Source organism: Panulirus ornatus, chromosome 51 (assembly GCF_036320965.1).
Source record: "Panulirus ornatus isolate Po-2019 chromosome 51, ASM3632096v1, whole genome shotgun sequence".
Classification (NCBI taxonomy): domain Eukaryota; kingdom Metazoa; phylum Arthropoda; class Malacostraca; order Decapoda; family Palinuridae; genus Panulirus; species Panulirus ornatus.
In genome coordinates this window covers 4,209,361-4,227,420 of record NC_092274.1, presented here as the reverse complement: position 1 = coordinate 4,227,420, position 18,060 = coordinate 4,209,361, and the positions used below count along the sequence as shown (strand labels likewise).

The window sequence follows — 18,060 nt, the reverse complement described above, 5'->3', positions numbered from 1 at the left end:
AAGTAAAACAGCCATACGAATGTGGTATCTCACATACCAAATCTTTGGGTCCACAAAAAAAAGGCCAGAGACAAATCTTGGATCTGTAAGAAAAGACTATTCTACAATGCTTACTCACTCCATCTTGAGATTATGTCCCTCTTGGCCTACTGGAAGAGCATAAAGAGGAAGAGCATCATACCTCCTGAAAAAAATATGGGTTACTAATATCAGGCCACTAATAACAAAATCTTGTTCACTTTACAGCTGATTGTCAACAAAGACAATAGACAACGTAAAGATTATTAACCCCCTCAGCTTTATGAGTCACCTGTGCTGCGAGCATTCTCACAATCTATTTCAATATCTTCTTGAACAGCTTTAGTGATAAATCTAATAATTTTGCCTATCATACCGTCTCTGATGTACCAGTTTATATTCTGCAGTATCATATTAAAGATATATAACTAACCTATAGGTTGAATGTTTTTGATGATAGAGTGGCAGATATAGGGTGTTTTGGTCGAGGTGGTGTGCAAAGTGAGAGGGTTAGGGAAAATGATTTGGTAAACAGAGAAGAGGTAGTAAAGGCTTTGCGGAAGATGAAAGCCGGCAAGGCAGCAGGTTTGGATGGTATTGCAGTGGAATTTATTAAAAAAGGGGGTGACTGTATTATTGACTGGTTGGTAAGGTTATTTAATGTATGTATGACTCATGGTGAGGTGCCTGAGGATTGGCGGAATGCGTGCATAGTGCCATTGTACAAAGGCAAAGGGGATAAGAGTGAGTGCTCAAAGTTCAGAGGTATAAGTTTGTTGAGTATTCCTGGTAAATTATATGGGAGGGTATTGGTTGAGAGGGTGAAGGCATGTACAGAGCATCAGATTGGGGAAGAGCAGTGTGGTTTCAGAAGTGGTAGAGGATGTGTGGATCAGGTGTTTGCTTTGAAGAATGTATGTGAGAAATACTTAGAAAAGCAAATGGATTTGTATGTAGCATTTATGGATCTGCAGAAGGCATATGATTGAGTTGATAGAGATGCTCTGTGGAAGGTATTAAGAATATATGGTGTGGGAGGCAAGTTGTTAGAAGCAGTGAAAAGTTTTTATCGAGGATGTAAGGCATGTGTACGTGTAGGAAGAGAGGAAAGTGATTGGTTCTCAGCGAATGTAGGTTTGCGGCAGGGGTGTGTGATGTCTCCATGGTTGTTTAATTTGTTTATGGATGGGGTTGTTAAGGAGGTGAATGCAAGAGTTTTGGAAAGAGGGGCAAGTATGAAGTCTGTTCTGGATGAGAGAGCTTGGGAAGTGAGTCAGTTGTTGTTCGCTGATGATACAGCGCTGGTGGCTGATTCATGTGAGAAACTGCAGAAGCTGGTGACTGAGTTTGGTGGAGTGTGTGAAAGAAGAAAGTGAAGAGTAAATGTGAATAAGAGCAAGGTTATTAGGTACAGTAGGGTTGAGGGTCAAGTCAATTGGGAGGTAAGTTTGAATGGAGAAAAACTGGAGGAAGTAAAGTGTTTTAGATATCTGGGAGTGGATCTGGCAGCGGATGGAACCATGGAAGCGGAAGTGGATCATAGGGTGGGGGAGGGGGCGAAAATCCTGGGAGCCTTGAAGAATGTGTGGAAGTCGAGAACATTATCTCGGAAAGCAAAAATGGGTATGTTTGAAGGAATAGTGGTTCCAACAATGTTGTATGGTTGCGAGGCGTGGGCTATGGATAGAGTTGTGCGCAGGAGGGTGGATGTGCTGGAAATGAGATGTTTGAGGACAATGTGTGGTGTGAGGTGGTTTGATCAAGTAAGTAACGTAAGGGTAAGAGAGATGTGTGGAAATAAAAAGAGCGTGGTTGAGAGAGCAGAAGAGGGTGTTTTGAAATGGTTTGGGCACATGGAGAGAATGAGTGAGGATAGATTGACCAAGAGGATATATGTGTCGGAGGTGGAGGGAACGAGGAGAAGTGGGAGACCAAATTGGAAGTGGAAAGATGGAGTGAAAAAGATTTTGTGTGATCGGGGCCTGTACATGCAGGAGGGTGAAAGGAGGGCAAGGAATAGAGTGAATTGGATCGATGTGGTATACCTGGGGTTGACGTGCTGTCAGTGGATTAAACCAGGGCATGTGAAGCGTCTGGGGTAAACCATGGAAAGTTCTGTAGGGCCTGGATGTGGAAAGGGAGCTGTGGTTTCGGTGCATTATTACATGACAGCTAGAGACTGAGTGTGAATGAATGGGGCCTTTGTTGTCTTTTCCTAGAGCTACCCCGCACACATGAGGGGGGAGGGGGTTGTTATTCCATGCGTGGCGAGGTGGCAAGGGGAATAAATAAAGGCAGACAGTATGAATCATGTACATGTGTATATATGTATATGTCTGTGTGTGTATATATATGTATACATTGAGATGTATAGGTATGTATATTTGCATGTGTGGACGTGTATGTATATACATGTGTATGTGGGTGGGTTGGGCCATTCTTTCATCTGTTTCCTTGCGCTACCTTGCTAACGCGGGAGACAGCGACAAAGCAAAATAAATAAAAAAAAATAAATATATATATATTTTTTTTTCATACTATTTGCCATCTCCCGCGTTAGCGAGGTTGCGTTAAGAACAGAGTACTGGACCTTTGAGGGAATATCCTCACCTAGCCCCCTTCTCTGTCCCTTCTTTTGGAAAATTAAAAAAAACGAGAGGGGAGGATTTCCAGACCCCCGCTCCCTTCCCTTTTAGTCACCTACGACATGCAGGGAATACGTGGGAAGTATTCTATATATATATGGGAGGGCAAAAATGGTTACGTTTGAAGGTATCATAGTCCCAAAGATATTACAAATATGCAAGGCATGGGCTATGAGGATGTGTGGAGGAGGTTTTGATTGTGTAAGTGATAATAGTTAGAATGTGGTAATAAAAAGAGTGTGATTGAGAGCTGAAGAGGGTATGCTGAAATGGTTTTGACATATAGGGAGAATGAGTGAAGAAAGGTTAGCAAACAGGATATATGTGTCAGAAAAGGAGGGAACAAGGAGAAGGGGAGAATAAACTGCAGATGGAAGGATGGAGTGAAAAAGATTTTGAGTAATCAGGGTTTGAACAGGCAGGAGGGTAAAAGGCATGCAAATGAAAGAGTGAATAGAAAAGATATGATATATGATGTGCTGTTAATAAACCAAACCAGGGCATGCGAAGCATCCTGGGTAAACCATAGAAAAGTCTGTCGGGCCTGATTGTGGACAGGGAGTTGTGGTTTTGGAGCACTGCACATGACAGCTGGAGAATGAATGTGAGTGAATGTGTTCTTTCTTTGTCTGCTCCTAATGCTACCTCATTAATGTGGGAAATGGCAATCAGGTATGAAAACAAAATTATAAGCAAGATTCACTAGTTATAACTACATTTCCATATATAAACAATTTACTTTTTAGCAACAAAAATAAATATGTACAAAACACAGTTCACATCTCGAAAGTTAAACATAAACATTATGAGCATTCTGCATCTTATACTGTGAGTACTGCAAAGAATCATGGGCAACCTACTGCTTGCCCATAAGCACCTGATGGTTATTGTATGAGGTTTTTAACTACATCACTTTCAATCCAGATGGACAATGACAAATTTATAAGCTCTCATAGTTGAGCTTATTCTCAGGCAAGATTATTTTAAGAAAGGAATCCAATGACAAGAAAGGTTAAAAAATATATTAGCTATCTGGGTGGAGGATCAGATAAAAATTGGCAGTGCTGAACTCTTGCACCATCCTCCTTCATTTCTGCCATGCAAGCAAAGGTATTACATGCATAGAAGATGCTTTAAAAAAAGAAGTTTATCTGAATAGCCATGGATCCTCCAACAAATCTATGTAAAGAAAAGACCTTAATGAACAAACATTGATCTTTGAAACAATATGAAGACAAATACTACAGGAACGAAAGTGATATCACAAGATAGTGCTTGAATATACACAAATAAATCTGACATACCATGACTTGAACAATAAAATTTCCTAAAAATGTGCTTTAGTAAAGTGAACCAAGGAACACAAAGAATGAATATTACCCAGAAACAGAAGTGACATTTTAAAGATCATAACAAACTAAATATCACTAAAGTATGATGTCCACCATAGTAATTCCAAGCTCCTAACACAAAAAGCAAGAAATCAAACCATTAGGAATCCACATAATAAGCAAAAATAGTGAACCACAGGAAACTTCTGAAAATATAAGAAAAAATAAGCAACAAGAAAGCTAGTAATGCCACAGTCTGGAGCAAGAGTGTAAATAAACAAATCTAATTTACAGCAATCAGAACAACAAGATCACTTTTAAAAGTGTCAAAGTGAACCAGAAATTAATGAAATAAATCTTTCTTTCTTTCTTTTAAACTATTCGCCATTTCCCGCGTCAGCGAGGTAGCGCCAAGAACAGAGGACTGGGCCTTTTTTGGAATATCCTCACCTGGCCCCCTCTGTTCCTTCTTTTGGAAAATTTAAAAAAAAATGAGAGGGGAGGATTTCCAGCCCCCCGCTCCCTCCCCTTTTAGTCGCCTTCCACGACACGCAGGGAATACGTGGGAAGTACTCTTAATCCCCTATCCCCAGGGATAAATAAAATAAATATCCTAGCAAATTTTTGGGTGAGAGTATCAGAAAATTTCAAGGAGAATAAGTATATAGTGTAAGGAGAATAAAGGAAAAAATGGGGGCATCAGCAAAGGAGGCAGATGGAAATGTGGTAAAAGGTTAAAAAGGGGTGAAGAGGAGAAGAATGAGTATTTTGAGGGATTCTTAAATGTGTTGGATTATAGCATAACAGAAGTCAGGTGTTTAGGGCATGAAGATATGTGAAGCAAAAGAGAGTCATGGTTAGTGAGCTGATGAAAAGAGAAGAGGTGGTTAATGTCTTGCATTAAATGAAGGTTAGCAAAGCAACAAAAATAACAGAATCTCAGCTGCATTGCTGATTGGTTTGTTACAGTTTTCAGCTTACCTGAAGTGCCCAAGGACTGGCAGAATGCCAATCAAACAATAAGAACCCAAAATAACTGTATCTTAACTGAAGATAACCAGCAATGAGAAAATATAAATTGTGTAGAAAAATCCAGCTTATTGTACAATGTTAAACAGAAAAATCTGACTTATTGTACAAAGTGAGTCAATCTGCAATGACTTAAATAAGCTCGTGAATATTATCCCTACTGCATGACCAATGGTAGATGGAATGCTATCTTAAGGCTTGAATGCATTTACGAAAATGTTTGGAAGACTGAAAGGTCTTAAACACTGGTGAACATATTTGAGTGCTATAGTCCTAACTCTAGCAAGGGCAAAGCAACACTCACAACCAAGAAAAATTTGATTATGATGGAATTCAAAGGACTGATGCTAATAAAGACCACAATATCAAACTCATCTCCTGATGGCAAAACAATATCACACTTGCATGCTGGTGTAGTTACTGTAAAACTAATCACAGCAAACCCACTAACATAATCCACCATTAGGCATAATGAAGTGGCCTATGATCATAAAATCAAGAGCCTTAATCCTAAAATTCTAGTCAGATTCCAGAATCACACCAACATAATGAATTATTATTCAATTAGTAAAAATATAAAGCTCTGCTTCTTGTGCTGACCATAATGGTGTCTTATACAGTAAATGAAAGGCTGATAGATAGCATAGGGTCCGTATGTTTCTGCAAGCTTGGAACAATTCTTAAAATAATTTTTTGATAATGGTGTCTGGCTATGTTTCCTTTAGGTAGAAAAAACGTATGGTCCAATAAGCCCCATAGGTGAACCAATTTGCAATCTTGGGAACCACCATTGTTTGTTTTTTTTTATCTATTCCACTTAAACCTAATTTTCATGAACTTGAAAGGTTCATGTACAGACAGTCCTTACACCATTTACATATGGTCTAAATTAACTGAAGCTAAGATAAAGTAAAGTCTTCTATGCTTAAAATGTTGCAATCTTTTCTCTTTGTAAATCAAGATGATTCAAACCTCTGAGTAAGCAGTCTTTTACACTCCAACTGTAGCAGGTACTAATTTTGTAAGTTATGTTGATCCATCAAAAAAGACATGTTTCTATGCATATTCTCACTTTTTATCTCACAAACAAACTGCAACTGCGTTTCCAGGGATCATCAAATGAAATATCCCTTGATCCTAACAGTTTCTTCATTGCCATAATCTTCCAAACATACTTTTGGTGATATACATCATACATGGCCATGCTAATTTTATCAGTGAACTTTCAGCTGGTTTCCTTGTCATACATCCTTTTCAATCTTCATTCTTTAATCAGTTATCTTAACTCCTTTCATACTAAATATATCACTCATCCTTAAAAACCTCATTCTTCATTTACTTCATAGATATAGTTATATTTACCTTTGCCAGCAGTAAGAAGCAAGAATTTACAAAACTTTACCAAACAATACACATATTCCATTAATCCTTTAACTGTTCTTTGTTTGCTCTAGAATCACTGAACCATCCTGACAATTCATCCATCACAACAAGCTTTCCTTTCCATCCACACTCTCAAGTTTTCAAAATGCATCTTAACCTCCTCTCCTTTTGTGCTGTGCAACTAATAATCTCATCCTAAATCTTCTAATCTGATTTTCTTAAAAGTCTAAAGTTCACATATTTGCAATTAAACAGCTTTTCATAACAATCATGCCACTTTAAGTCCAACAACTTGTAACATATCCATTAAATACATGTTGAGCCTAAATTTAAAACTAACATTATAAAGAAAATACCTAAAACACAAAAATGACTTTTTGGTACTCTAACAAAACAAATCAAGGGCAATAAATCCATTAGTCAAACATGTTCATAATCACTTCAGTTCCAGAGATCTGTAAAAACATCATAAGCACCTGCAATGCTATGAGGACTGGGATAATTTCTGCCATTCTAGACAGTCCTTCCATTCTTAAAGATGAGAGACACTTGGTGAAGCGAACAGTTTCCCCAAGGCACACCAGGTCCTCTGCCCCCATTGTGCATTTGCTGATATTCAAATGACACACCTTAGAAGCTGGATTGCGGAATGCTGAGAAGATCTGCAAAGATGATTTACTCAACTATTATGAGATCCAATGGAATCAAAATTTGCAAGTTACAATTTCAGCTGTTAATGGGTAACGAAGTAAATATGCCAATACAAGAAGTTTTCACATACATTTCAAAATGCTAGACTTTATATATATTTATTTATCATTATCACTCTTAACTGCGGTTTCCCGTGCCAGTGAGGGAGCATCAGGAAACAGACAAAGAATGGCCCATCCACTAATACACACACACAAACACACATATCTTTTTTTTTTCATACATAGTTGCCATTTCCCATGTCAGTGAGGTAGCACCAAGAACCAAGGACTGAGCCTTAGAGGGAATATCCTTACTTGGCCCCCTTCTCTGTTCCTGAAGTTAAAAAACGGGAGGGGAGGATTTCCAGTCCCTGCTTCCACACACATACACACACATATTCATTTTATATATTTATTATACTTTGTCGCTGTCTCCCTGCGTTAGCGAGGTCGCGCAAGGAAACAGATGAAAGAATGGCCCAACCCACCCAAATACACATGTATGTACATACACATCCACGCATGCAGATATACAGACCTATACATTTCAACATATACATATATATACATACAAAGACATATACATATATACATATGTACATAATTCATACTTGCGGCCTTTATTCATTCCCGTTGCCACTCCGCCACACATGAAGTGACGACCTCCTCCCCCAACATGTGTGTGAGGTAGCACTAGGAAAAGACAACAAAGGCCACATTCGTTCACACTCAGTCTCTAGCTGTCAGGTACGATGTACCAAAACCAACTACTATTCCTTCAAACATACCCGTTTTTGCTCTCTGAGATAACGTTCTCCCCTTCTACACATTCTTCATTGCTCCCAGAACCTTCGCCCCCTCCCCCACGCCTATGACCCACTTCCACTTCCAAATTCCATTTACTGCTAAGGTCACTCCCAGATATCTAAAATCTAAAATACATCACTTCTCTGATTTTTCTCCATTCAGACTTGCATCCCAATCAATTTGTCCCTCAACCCTAATGAATCTAATAACCTTGCTCTCATTCACATTTACTCTCAACTTTCTCCTTTCCCATACTTTTCCAAGCTCAGTCACCAACTTCTGCAGTTTCACACTTGAATCAGCCAACAGAGCTGTATCATCAGTGAACAACAACTGACTCACTTCCCAGGCCCTCTCATCCCCAACAGACTCTTGCACCTACCTCCCTAACCACCCCATCCATAAACAAATTAAACAACCATGGGGATATCACACACCCCTGCCACAGACTGACATTCACTGAGAATCAATCACTCTTCTCTCTTCCTACTCATACACATGCCTTACATCCTCGATAAAAACTTTTCACTGCTTCTAGCAACTTACCTCCCACACCATATACTCTTGAGACCTTCCACAAAGCATCTCTATCAACCCTATCATATGCCTTCTCCAAATACATAAATGCTACAAACAAATCCATCTGTTTTTCTAAGTATTTCTCTCACACATTCTTCAATGCAAACACCTGATCCAAACATCCTCTACCACTTTGGAAACCGTACTGCTCTTCCTCAATCTGACACTCTGGACATGTCTTCACCTTCTCTATCAATACCCTCCCACATAATTTCCCAAGAATACTCAACAAACTTATGCCACTGTAGTTTGAACACTCACCTTTATCCCCTTTGCCTTTGTACAATGGCACTATGCATGCACTCCACCAATCCTCAGGCAGTTCACAATGATCCACACATACAATGAATATCCTTAACAACCAATCTACAACATCGTCACCCCCTTTCTTAATAAATTCTACTGCAATAGCATCCAAACCCACCGCCTTGCTGGATTTCATCTTACCCAAAGCTTTCACTACCTCTTCTCTCTTAACCAAACTATTCTCCCTGAGCCTCTCATTTTGCACACCAACCTGACCAAAACACCCTATATCTGCCACTCTATCATCAAGCAGTTTAAGAATGCCTATAATTGAAAATGATGAGGGAAATCCCAGTCTTCTTCATCAAAGCCATACACCACATTCACTATTTAGCAGAAACATAATGGCCTCAGTATTACAATTAGTGTTCTTTAAATCATATAACAGAAAACCTTTCTTACTTCATGAAAGCCATTAGCATGTAGTAATGGACTGCATGCTGGTGGAGGGAATGACGTCTTCTGCAGCAGTGTAGTGTCAGAATTTCTCTTTTCTGCTGACAGTGAATGCAGTCTACCCCGTCTTGGAAGTGACTGGTAAAAGGACCGTGGAAGCGAGTTGAAGACAGACCGTGTGTTGCCTTGTGCATCAGTAAAACTCCAAAATGAAAGAGGGGCTGGAGCATCTTCCCGGGTAGGAGAGGGTGTACTAGCACCAGTTCCAGTTGACCTTTCATCCACCTGGAAAAACAAACATTCATGTTAATATTAATTATGTAAATTAGTGAATTAATAAAGGAATAAGTAATCTATCACATAAACATATTAAAATGTTAAAAAAGCAAAAAATGAGAGGAGCAAATAGGGGAGGAGGAGCAGAATTTTTTTCATAAAAAAAGTGGGAATAGTTCTGATGAATTGTTCAACACAAATACATATGGGATAAGAGTTTGTGTATGAGGATTTGTGGAATGATGAAAGGTCCAAAAAATCGTTTCTTCAATGTGAATGAAACTAAAAGCAAAGATGTGATGTGGAGAAATGAGAAGGTAGCTTCTGTAGTTAGAGGCTGAACAAACATAAATTGCAAATGCTCTTACCAGAGGAATGTCAATTTCAGCAAGCATCAAAGAATATGAACAAAATTCAAGGAAAATAATAGTTTTATCATATGTAAATCTTTTACCTGGAAAGTTAACATTTACTTACTATAAATACCAAAACAGACTTAAAAATTACAAAATCTTTGAAAATCAAGCCTATTCATGATATCAATGTCCAGTAATGCATATGCTTAAAAGATCAGTTCTTTTCTTTAACTCTTTCATTCCTATGGACAATAATCTACTATTACATAGTAGGGTGCTATGAACATCAGTCTACACATGTAATTTCCTGTCAAAAGCTGAATTCTCTGCACACTGTAGGTTATGCTTGGTGGCCACACATGACAACCCAAAGGATGAATCATCGGAAAAGCCTGAAGGCCTATGCACATTTGGTAAAGTTATGTGAGAAAGGTGAACATACTTAAAAGAGAAAAGGTATATGAACACAAAAGTTTGGGAGAGCAAGTTTAATGAGTAAAGCTCATTTTTGTAGCAATACAGCACAGGGTATGAAACACTTGCTTCACTCCTTGCAAAAGAGGTCTCACAAGATATATTCCAAATAGAGCACAGAAATTAAAATTTTGAGTAAAATGATGAGTAATGAGAATGAGGAAGTCTTGAATTTGATTGTGGGACTGAATAACCATTCTTGCCTCCCATTACAGAACATCAAGGGTGTAAGTTATCATAAAGCAATAGCAACCTCAAAAATATAATGAAATACAATAAACTCAAAAATCAGCAAAATAAAGCAGTAAAATAATCCTTTATACTTACTGGTGTACCAGAGCTCAGAGAACCTGCAAGATTGAGTGATACCAGTGGGTTATTTTCCACTAGCTGGGCAACAGCTTTTAGTCCATCCAATCCACAAGCTAAATGAGGAAGGTGGAGTACACGCACTTGTGGAGCCATCTGTAGAACTTGGCAAAGCTGCATCACCTATTGAGATATTATGCAGTAATGTTTTCTCTGGATTGTACTTTAATCTTATAAAAAAAAATCCTTTCCTCAATGAGCAATGTTAATTAGTATCCACTTCTTTCAATGTATAAACATAAGATTTAATAAACTGATAGTGACTATCTACCAACTGACTGAGTATCTGTCACATAACATATTCTCAAGTGCAAAGAATATCTATCAGACTGTCACCTGAAGAACAAATGAAGGTTCAATAATAAAAATATATATCTAAACAAACCTGCACCTCACCCTTTTCTAAAACAACTACAGTACTAAAGCACTACAAATAAACTGCAGAAGAAAAATACATGTAATTAACTAAAGATCAACTTAGGTATACATTTAAAATACCAACTGATACAGTTATCTTGGAATATTGGCTTCAACATTAATAATCTTACAAAAATGTTAAAGATAAATCCAAACAAAACTAACCTGCTCTCCATCCAGTTCCAGAGCAACTACTAGTTTATTGAGAGCTTGAGCTAGTTCTGGTAGTGTATCACAGATCATTTCCACGACAGGGCTAAGAATCTCAGCAGTAGCTTCCTCTAGTGATGTCACTTGAATCTCAAAGGACTCCAAGCGGCGTTTAGTCAGAACAGCTCGCACATATGACACTAATCTTGTAACCTTCAGAAAAAAGTACATCTGATCACACAACAGTCAATGTTATCTGAATCACAACTTGTATATAAATTGCATCAAACCAACAGTAGGTAAAGAAGAAAATCCAAACATTAGGCATTATAAATGACACACGAAAAACTTTGCAACCTCACCTCTGTCTCACCAAAGTCACCACCAACCACACATGTAAGCTTCACACTCTTGACACTCTCATTGAAAGACATGGATGTGAAAAATGACTCATGTTTATCCTTCGAGCTGCCATCAAAGTCTAAGATGACCTCAACGCCTTCTAACATACAATCAGGAGAATACAAAAGTCGGCCCCAGTCCTCCAGTTCAATGGAATTGGTCTGGATCACAACATGCTCTCGTCCTGATACATGTTTGCATACCTGTGAAAAAACAAAACAAAACAAAAAAAACATTCTATTAAAGGTCTTGAAAAATACGAAAGATAAAAGCATTAATTATCATTTTCTTCAAGTCCATATTGAAAATCACCAAACACCATAATGCCTGTATGTACTAGTTTATGAACACTATGACAGATTATCCAAAATATTTATTCATACATATTCATACATGCTGCCTTCATCCATTCCTGCTGCCACCCCGCCACACATGAAATGACGCCCCCCCTCCCCCCGGGAGCACTAGAAATCCTCCCCTCTCGTTTTTAATTTTCCAAAATAAAGGAACAGAGAAGGGGGCCAAGTGAGGATTTCCCTCAAAGGCTCGGTCCTCTGTTCTTAATGCTACCTCGCTGACGTGGGAAATGGCGAATAGTATGAAAAAAAATTGAGAGAGAGAGAGAGAGAGAGAGAAAGCAAAATGAAGATGGAAAGATGAAGTGAAAAAGATTTTGAGCAATTGGGGCCTGAACATGCAGGAGGGTGAAAAGCATGCAAAGGTTAGAGTACATCGGAACGTTGCAGTATACTGGGGTTGAGGAGCTGTCGGTGGACTCAACCAGGGTATGTGAAGCATATGGAGTAAACCATGAAAAGGTCTGTGGGGCTTGCTATTGGAGAGGGAGCTGTGGTTTTGGTGCATTACATATGACAGCTAGAGAATGGACATGAGCAGATGTGACCTTTCTTTGTCTATTCCTAGCCCTACCTTGCTAATGAGGGAAATGGCAATCTAGCACGAAAAAATTACTGAATGTATATAAAACAAAGGAGAGGTAGCTTTGAATTATGGAAAAGCATTACTTATAAGTATGATCTCCAAAATAAAGGTGAAAATATGGGAAAAGAGTAACAGATATCTTAACAAATAGAAACTAAAGTAAGGGAGTATAGATGGATTCCAAATGTAATGATAATGAAAGAGGAATTTCTCCAGCTTCTCTAAGTTTAAACATGAAAAAAAGAGGCATGAATTGGAGAATCTTTTTAAATGGTTTCACTAATACAATTAAATCGTATATAACTCATTTCTTATGCTGTTTACGCTTAATTTAATCTTTACATACTTCGGCCTTGAAATCTAACAAATCATCTATGAATCTCCAATTAGGGAAATATCTTTACATAGAACCTGAGATAGACTATTTATTGAAAATGATGTGCAAGGAACTTCAAAGCATTCCTTATCTGCATTTCTTTTTTCATACATATTCACCATTTCCCACATTAGTGAGATAGCGTCACGATCTGATGATTGAGCCTTAGTAATAATTCTTGTACTTTCTTGTATAGTATGTAGTTCCATGCATATTTCAAAGAAATGATCAGAATAAGTAACTACTTAATTTGCCAAATCAGTCTATAATTTCATGAAGTTAAAAAGAAATTGTATCACTAAAGGTTCCAATAACTTTATAAGTAAGATCTTAAGCCATCTAAGGATAATCAATAATGAAAAAAAAAATTGTCAATTAAAAGCCAAGCAAAACTTGAGTCAGACCCAGACATCCTTATACAATTCTGTCTGGACATATCTGGAAATGGTGGAGAAAAAGTCAACTGAAGCTAAGCTGAAAGTGGTGAGCAAATTTTTGGTGTTCTCTGTTGTCCAGTAATACTTTATCAAAAGGTTAAAGTCTTCAGTCTTAACTCTTGCGGGCTAGACATAAACAGTGCAGTTATAGTAACATAAAACTGAAGCAGTTGCCCTAAAAATATGAGAAAAATTATGGCTACTGCAACAAGTGAAGAAAAAAGATGGCTTTGTGAAAAGGGAAGAGGCATTGAGAAAAGAAAATATTATGGAATACAAGAAGCTTTGCAGGGCCTAATTGTGGATGGAGGCTCAGCTTTCAAAGTTTTATACATGACAGCAAGAGAGTGGATGTGGCAAAATGAGGGCAAATGTATAAAAAAGAAAAAAGCTTTCTTGATAAAAATCATGTATCCCTTTTCCTGCATTCATGGCAGGGTGACATGCCAAGACCTAATCAAACATTCTAATATATGTATACCAACAAAAACTTTTCAAAACCATAACATCAATATTCAACACATGCTGGGAAATTCTGTATGTTTGGCAAATGCAAAAGTGAAACCACATAACATGCTTAGACGGAAAGAGTCGTGAAAAGAATGGAAAATTCCTCAGCAAAAATACACAGTAGTAAGTGTAAACAAGCAGAAGTACAAAAACTGAAACAAAGAAGAAAGAAAATATTGTACTCTGAAGGGCATACTGTAATTCTATAGGTGCAGCACACTACCACTGGGTGTCTGAATTTGTTAATCTGGATTATACCCCTTAAGGAGTCCATGAAAAACTTCCTGAACTTTACACTGTTCTTCAATCCTATTTCTGTCCCCTACTTTGTTTGAAGGATGCATGCTAGGTAATCCCAGCCTGTCAAAGTAACCACTATAGCTGACTTTATCTATGCCTTATGATAGTTTCAGAGGTTTTCAGGTCTTTTACTCCCCTTTGCTCAGTCAGAGACAAACCTGTTGTGTTGCTCCTTTGTTCAGTCTGGCTCCTGGAAGACACGGCCTGAGACCTACACATCCATCACAATCTGGCTGGTCTGTTACACTCTGTAGGCACGTGTCTATGCTCTTCCTAAATTTCTTCACTGAAAAGTCCACAGTGTTTCTTATCTTTTATCTAATAACTTTTGGCCACTGGATGTTTACACTTTTGTCTAGCATTGTACTTTTCTACTTAAGTTTTCATATTTCAGGTGTTCTCCGATTCCGCCAGCAGGTGGTTACAGCACGAGTTAACAGTCACCTTTGCCAAGACTGTGCCATCATCAATGGATATAAGGGGATAAGCTCTAGTTAAAGGCTTTCTCACTCCAAAGTCCATTATTTTTCCAGCTCCTGATAGGGAGTACAACATTTAAGCTGCATGAACCCCACTAAAGGAGCACTGAGGTTCCACAGTAATAAAATCCCTTTACAGAGTCTTCAATGCCTGTTATGCCCACAGGAACTACTTTTAAGTGCAGATCAGCAACCATTCCTGCTAGAATTTTCAAACTATAAAGTATGATATACCTCTCAGATTTGCACTCTAAACAATAGAGCATCATTACTTTTAGTTATTCTCAGTAATTCAGATTTTTAACTAAGTCAAAGAAAGCTGTGAAAGATTTCTACACATTTTCTAAACGCAATTTACCTGTTTTGAAATGTGATGTTAGTGCTCAACAGTATTCTGACTGGAAAATAAGTGTCATCAAAGGTTTTGTTTCTCCTAACAGTCTGTAAAACTGAGCCAGCTATCTTTCTTGATGAAACAAAGGCTGCAGTCTGTTTAATAAAGGTAAGGACATCAGTTCACAAGCCCAATTGCCCTAGAGTTGGATGTGGGAAACAATGGAAATTGTTATATCTATTTTTGACGACAATGACAGCAAAGCCCACACACAGGGTTTTTGCAAGGATGGATACTCTTTTGAGCAGTTGAGCTCTAATAAACTTAGCACAATTACTTTGACCCCAAACAGGAATATCTAGCAAACATTTTCAAGCAATGTCAGTCAGCAATGTGAAGGGAACAGCTACAGAAAAATGAACTATTTTAGACTGCATCAAGTTCTTCCTTAGTCAGCAAGTAACACAAACAGCTAGCAAAGAAATCATATGCTTGATTAACTCTTAGCATATAATGGAGACCTAATCTGTGACATCACAATCTTGAATACACTGCAGTCTGATCCCAATTTAAGTATATTCAAGTATTGCTGCAACCCAACACAGGAAAAACATGTAACAATGGAGGAGAATTATAGACTTCTAGTTTTAATAATCGGATACATATGCTTCCATAATTGCAATTTCTCCCTTATGTATCCTTAGTGAGGTGAGGTAGCTTTTACTCTTTCCAGATTACTTATCTTTTTTGGAGGAAAGCAATAACTACAATCTATAAGTGAAAACCAAGCCCATTAGCAAAATTCTAGAGTAAATACTTTGGGTTCTGCAGCTGGTTATTCAATACTTACATGCTGTGGAGATAATATATAAAATCTTAGATCATGATTCAGCATTTATTACCCTGTACCAATACAAGGAAGTAAATACTGAATTCTACTACAAGCAAAACCTATGACCCTTACCTCTACTACATTCTTCTGGTACATGCCAGTTGCTCGCTCCTTAGCAGCAAAATGGGAAAAGAGCAAATACCGATCATACAGTTCTGTATGTCCAGTAAACAGAGGTGAATCTATCGTTAAGATCACTCATTTCATCATCCCATCATGCTAACTCAAGATCGTATCAATCATGCTAAAATGAGTTTTATCATGCTAAAATGTAATGTCAGCAAAATATAACCTCATGAAAACAGCATCATTGTTCTATATCTAACAGGCAAATTTCATTATTTACACACTGCAAAACCTTATGTCTAGCATAATAATTTTATGCTTCCTCCACGTCATTCATATCATAATGACAGTAGCATGAATCAAAAAATATACACATAACAGTAGGTTTCAAGACAGGAATATCTAAGCATAGGAAGTTGGGCTAGTAGACAGAGAAGAGGCAACAGGCAAAGAAAAGATAAAAACAGAGATGGAATATGTATTCTGAAGTACTGTTAAATGTAACATGATATTGTGGAAGATTTGGTGTGTCTGGGATGAGTTAGCATGTAGAGTGAGTCATGATGACTGTCATGGTGAAAAGAAAGGTGTGATAAAAGTTTTTTGTAAGACGGAGGGTGGTAAGGCAGCAAAAATGGATGGTTTTATGTTGAGCTTCTCAAGAAAAATGAGGATAGTCATACTGAATTGTTAGTCAGGCTTTTAAACATTTGTAAAATCTAAAGTGGGTGCATGAGGAATGGCAGAATGCATGTACAGTGCCTTTGTATAATGGTAAGGGGAAAAAAGAGAATGCTCATATACAGATATGAGTATGCTAAGTGAACCTTGTAAAGTGTATGGGTGGCAGTATACACAAAGCATGTGACTGGGGAGGAGCAATTTGGCTTCAGGAGAGGAGACGGTGTGCAGACCAGGTGGTTGTTTTGAAGAATTTGTGTGAGAATTACTTGGAGAGAGAGAGTGAATTCTGAGTGGCATCATGGAGTTGCAAAAAGTATGTAATGGTTGAGATAGAGATGCCTTGAATAAGGTGCTATGAATACATAAGGTAAATACGCTACTAAATATACTGAGAAAAATTTTCCAGGTAAAGAAGGCAAGTGCCTAAGTTGGTTGGGAGGAGGGTGAGTTGCTCCCAATGAAGGTGGGTCTGCATCAAGGACAGGAGTATTGGGAAAGACAGATACCAGGAGACTTGATGGTCCATGATGAGGCTATCTGTGGGAGGACAGTTACAGTGTCCTAACTTCTTAATCTGTAGACACAGACAAGACAGTAAAGCAGAAGGCATCTCCCCATCCATCACAACAGCTGATAAGAAAATACCTTAGAGCACTACATCATATAAAGTGAGTATAGTATACTGATGTTGAATTTCAATTGAAAAAGTGAATGGAAAACCTATCCTATTCTATTAATGGCAATGAGACACTCCAAAGAGGAGACAACAGCTGATAAGAAAATACCTTAGAGCACTACATCATATAAAGTGAGTATAGTATACTGATGCTGAAATTTCAATTGAAAAAGTGAATGGAAAACCTATCCTATTCTATTAATGGCATGAGACACTCCAAAGAGGAGACTTAGATCTGAAAAAATAGAAAAAGATGGAATAATGCACTTTATAGGACTTATTTCTGAGAAACAAAATTTGTTCTGTTGCTCTTCTTTCTATTCATTGTAGTTTTTCTTTGTCTCTGACCAAATCTGGTGAGTAAAACCAAAGAACAAACTGTTTTTCTATCTGAGGTCTATATGGGGTAAGTATTGTATCTTTTGTTTCATACTGTATATTTCTACTGCAACTACAAAATCTATCATTATTTGTTTATTATATGCAGCCAGGCATTCTTTTGTATATTCTAAGTTTTCAATAATTATCACTCCAAGATATCTTTTTTTCTTGTACTTCTAATAATTATCCCTGGGACAAGGAAAAAAAGAGATTACTAGCCACATATGTCTTACATATCATGAACGACTCAGGTGGTGGAAGTAGGGGATCTAGATATCTTCCACTCTTGCATCAATACTTTCCAAAAGTAGAAACACAGGACAGATAAGACTGAACTTTTTCTTAAAGGCCCA

General features: G+C 37.8%; 1 protein-coding gene across 6 annotated transcripts in view; it reads right to left on the bottom strand.

Moving 5' to 3' along the window:
* The window catches only part of LOC139764851 (uncharacterized), a 174,082-nt gene that overhangs the window by 11,335 nt on the left and 144,687 nt on the right, over positions 1-18,060 (bottom strand). For 5 of the 6 annotated variants that reach the window (XM_071691853.1, XM_071691854.1, XM_071691852.1 and 2 more), the window contains 5 exons: positions 11,591-11,833; positions 11,244-11,441; positions 10,620-10,784; positions 9,193-9,471; positions 6,883-7,068 (listed from right to left, as the gene is read on the bottom strand). In XM_071691853.1, the coding sequence (XP_071547954.1) occupies positions 6,883-7,068; positions 9,193-9,471; positions 10,620-10,784; positions 11,244-11,441; positions 11,591-11,833 (1,071 nt within the window). Of the gene's footprint in view, positions 1-6,882; positions 7,069-9,192; positions 9,472-10,619; positions 10,785-11,243; positions 11,442-11,590; positions 11,834-15,972; positions 16,012-18,060 lie in introns of all 6 variants that reach the window. The other variant, XM_071691856.1, reaches the window with a different exon arrangement.